General features: G+C 42.2%; 1 protein-coding gene across 1 annotated transcript; it reads left to right on the forward strand.

Annotated features, from left to right (window-relative positions):
* The first annotated feature begins 980 nt into the window (after window positions 1-980).
* LOC105446916 lies at window positions 981-2,183 on the forward strand. Its single transcript, XM_011684330.2, has one exon. The coding sequence runs from the start codon at window positions 981-983 to the stop codon at window positions 2,181-2,183; it is 1,203 nt and encodes a 400-aa protein (XP_011682632.1).
* The last annotated feature ends 936 nt before the right edge of the window (window positions 2,184-3,119 follow it).

The raw sequence follows: 3,119 nt of genomic DNA on the forward strand, positions 1-3,119 counted from the left end.
ATTTAGGCCAAAAATGATGGGCTAACCCCATGTCATTTTTGTCAAAAAGTGTCATATTTCCATATTTCTTGACTCATCTGCAACTTACATTTTTTTAATTCGACAGAGGTCATACACACCTTTAAGAGATGAGAAGATATGAAAATGGGCCATTTGAAAATTCATGAATTTTGGCAAAAAATGATAGGCTTACCCCTTGCCATTTTTATCCCAAAAATGTCATTTTTCAGATTTCATATGATCCGGAATGACATAATTTTGATGAGACAGAGGTTATACACACCTTCTAGAGATGAAAAGATGTGAAAATTGGACATTTGAAAATTCATGAATTTTGTCAAAAAATGATAGGCTAACCTTTTGCCATTTTTTGTCAAAAAGTGTCATTTTTCACATTTCATGGAATGATCTGCAATTACATTTTTTTTATTAGACAGAGGTCATACACACCTTTAGAGATAAAAAAAAGATATGAAAATGGGCCATTTGCAAATTCATGAATTTTGGCCAAAAATGATAGGCTTACCCCTTGCCATTTTTATCAAAAAAATGTCATTTTTCACATTTCATAAAATGATCCGGAATGACATAATTTTGATTCGACAGAGGTCATACACACTGTGCCGTACAGGATGACTTTCTGTTTGAAGCCGATGCTTGTGATGTCACAGGCATCGCTTTGTAGAAAGTGTATGGATTAGGTCGCTTGAGGGCGTACTGGATTTTGTGTGTTACTGATTTTCCACGTCATGGGATAGTTGCCTCCCAGAGTTGCCTAAGTTTTCGTTTAATTTTGTGATACAAGCCCAATGATATTGAACCTTGCCTGCTACAGTGTGTATATAACCAAATTACAGCGGTTCGGTGTCTTTACTATGGGTCCAGGGCATCTGGGTTGGTTCGCCAAATCGTACATCACAACAGTTCAATATCAACTTGTGTGACTGTCATATCCTCCATCATGAGCGTAACCGGCATGGATGGCAGCACAGATCCAGAGGTTACCTTCAAGGACCACAAGTCGGACAGTATTAGACCTGAGGACTCATGCTAGCCAAAGGGGGAGTAGCACCACCTCGGCGAGTTGGAGGATACGGGCGAAGGCTAAGAGAGCTGCCTTAGCCGCAGAAGTAGCAGCTCTTAAAGACCAACAAGAACTTGAGATAGAAGAAATGAAGCTTAAACAACGGAAAGCTGAGCTTCTTCTGAAGACTAGATTAAAGATCGCGGAAGCGGAGGAAACTGTATATAGAGGTACTCGGTCCATAGAACAGAAGACTGAGCCTTCCAAGTCTGAACCTTCACAACAAGGTTCATCAACTCCTGTTAGAACGAGAATGAAGCCGGCAGGTGAAAACCTGACACTGACCAGTCAAGATGAAAAGATAACTGGTAAGATGGACTCTGACATCTTACATCATCTACAGCAAGGACAGAGACAACATCAACAACTGTTGGAAGCCATCACAATTTCAAGTACCAACATTATGTCTTTTGATGGTAACCCGTTGAATTTCTTTGAGTTCATACGATCATTTGATAGTGTCATTGGAAATTCGTCATTGGACAATAACGCCAAGCTGCTCAAGTTGTATCATCTTTGTACTGGAGCTGCCAAAGACATAATCCAATGTTGTCTCATGATGCATCAAGATGATGGGTACTTTCATGCCAGAACGCTTCTGATGGATCGCTTTGGAAGTGACCATAAGATCAGTGACGCCTGGATTAGGAAGGTCACCGAAGGTCCAGTTATTCAGAGCAATCCTAAACATCTGAGGGATTTCGCTGATCAGCTAAAGACCTGTGCTGAAACTTTGATGGCCCTTGGGATGCTTCACGAGATGAGCAGCAGAAGTGAGCTGGTGAAGGTCATTGAACGTTTGCCATTCCATCTGAAGAGCCGGTGGTTGCGTTTCGTAAAGACCATCAGGGATAGTGGCAGACAGCCTAACATCCAGCATGCAGTTGAATTCATCACCGGTGCAGCTGATGAACTCAATGATCCTGTATTTGGAGCCTTACTTATGGGTGGACCAAAGAATCTAGGAAATGCAAGGATTGTTAAGGAAAGAACTGTGTCAAGTAGAGGTCAGGCAAGCATGTTTACTACCTCTGTGAATTCATCGACCAAGAACTGCATCATGTGTCAGGACAGCCATGACCTTTTCGGTTGCCAGTAATTTAAAGCCATGGAGCCTGATGAACGCTTTGATTTTGCCTTCAAGAACAGGCTTTGTTTCAATTGCTTGTTACCTGGTCATGTATCCTCAAAGTGCATCCTTAATAGGACCTGCTCAGTCAAGGGGTGCAATCAAAGGCATACCAAGTTCCTCCATACCGGGAGAAGGATGAGACCATCTTCAGGAAATCCTACACCTTGGAGAACAAGAAGGGAATCGAATGACTCATCAACTCAAACTGACTATGATGTAGCATCTGATGCTAGTTCCAATGCCACGAGGGCCGGAGGTTGCAGAGTAGCCCTTCCAATAATTCCGGTTACTGTCAGTGCTGCAGATGGTGGAGAAAGCATTGAGACCTTAGCTTTGCTGGACACTGGATCTACGAACTCATTCTGTCTGCAAGAATTAATAGATGTGCTCCAGACAAAGGGGAAAAGGAAAGTCATTCAGGTCTCAACACTGGAAAGCCCTAAAAGAGCAATGGAATGTGAAGCTGTCAAGTTGAGGGTTAAAGGTTCCACAGCAGACAAGAAGATAGAGGCTGAATTTCTAACTCGTCCGAGCCTTAATATCAGAACTGCAAACATGGCCAGGGATGAAGATATTTCGAAATATCAACATCTTTGTGGCATTGATCTTCCAGTCACGGGGAAGAACCAAGTAACCATACTGATTGGACAAGATGTGCCTGAAGCCCTGATGCCACTTGAAATCAAAGCAGGTAAACCTGGTGAAGTTTATGCTGTCAAGACAATACTTGGATGGACGTTAAATGGTCCGCTTGGAAATGGAAGTAGTTTACAGAGTTTTCAAGCCTCGTCTAGCTTCATCTCTGATGATGGTAACATGCTCCTGGAAGAACAAGTTCACAAATTTTGGAAGCTAGAAGGGACAGAATACCTTCATGATGATGAAAGGAGCATGTCCATCAAT

This window comes from Strongylocentrotus purpuratus, unplaced genomic scaffold (genome assembly GCF_000002235.5).
Source record: "Strongylocentrotus purpuratus isolate Spur 01 unplaced genomic scaffold, Spur_5.0 spur5_scaffold_21, whole genome shotgun sequence".
NCBI lineage: Eukaryota > Metazoa > Echinodermata > Echinoidea > Camarodonta > Strongylocentrotidae > Strongylocentrotus > Strongylocentrotus purpuratus.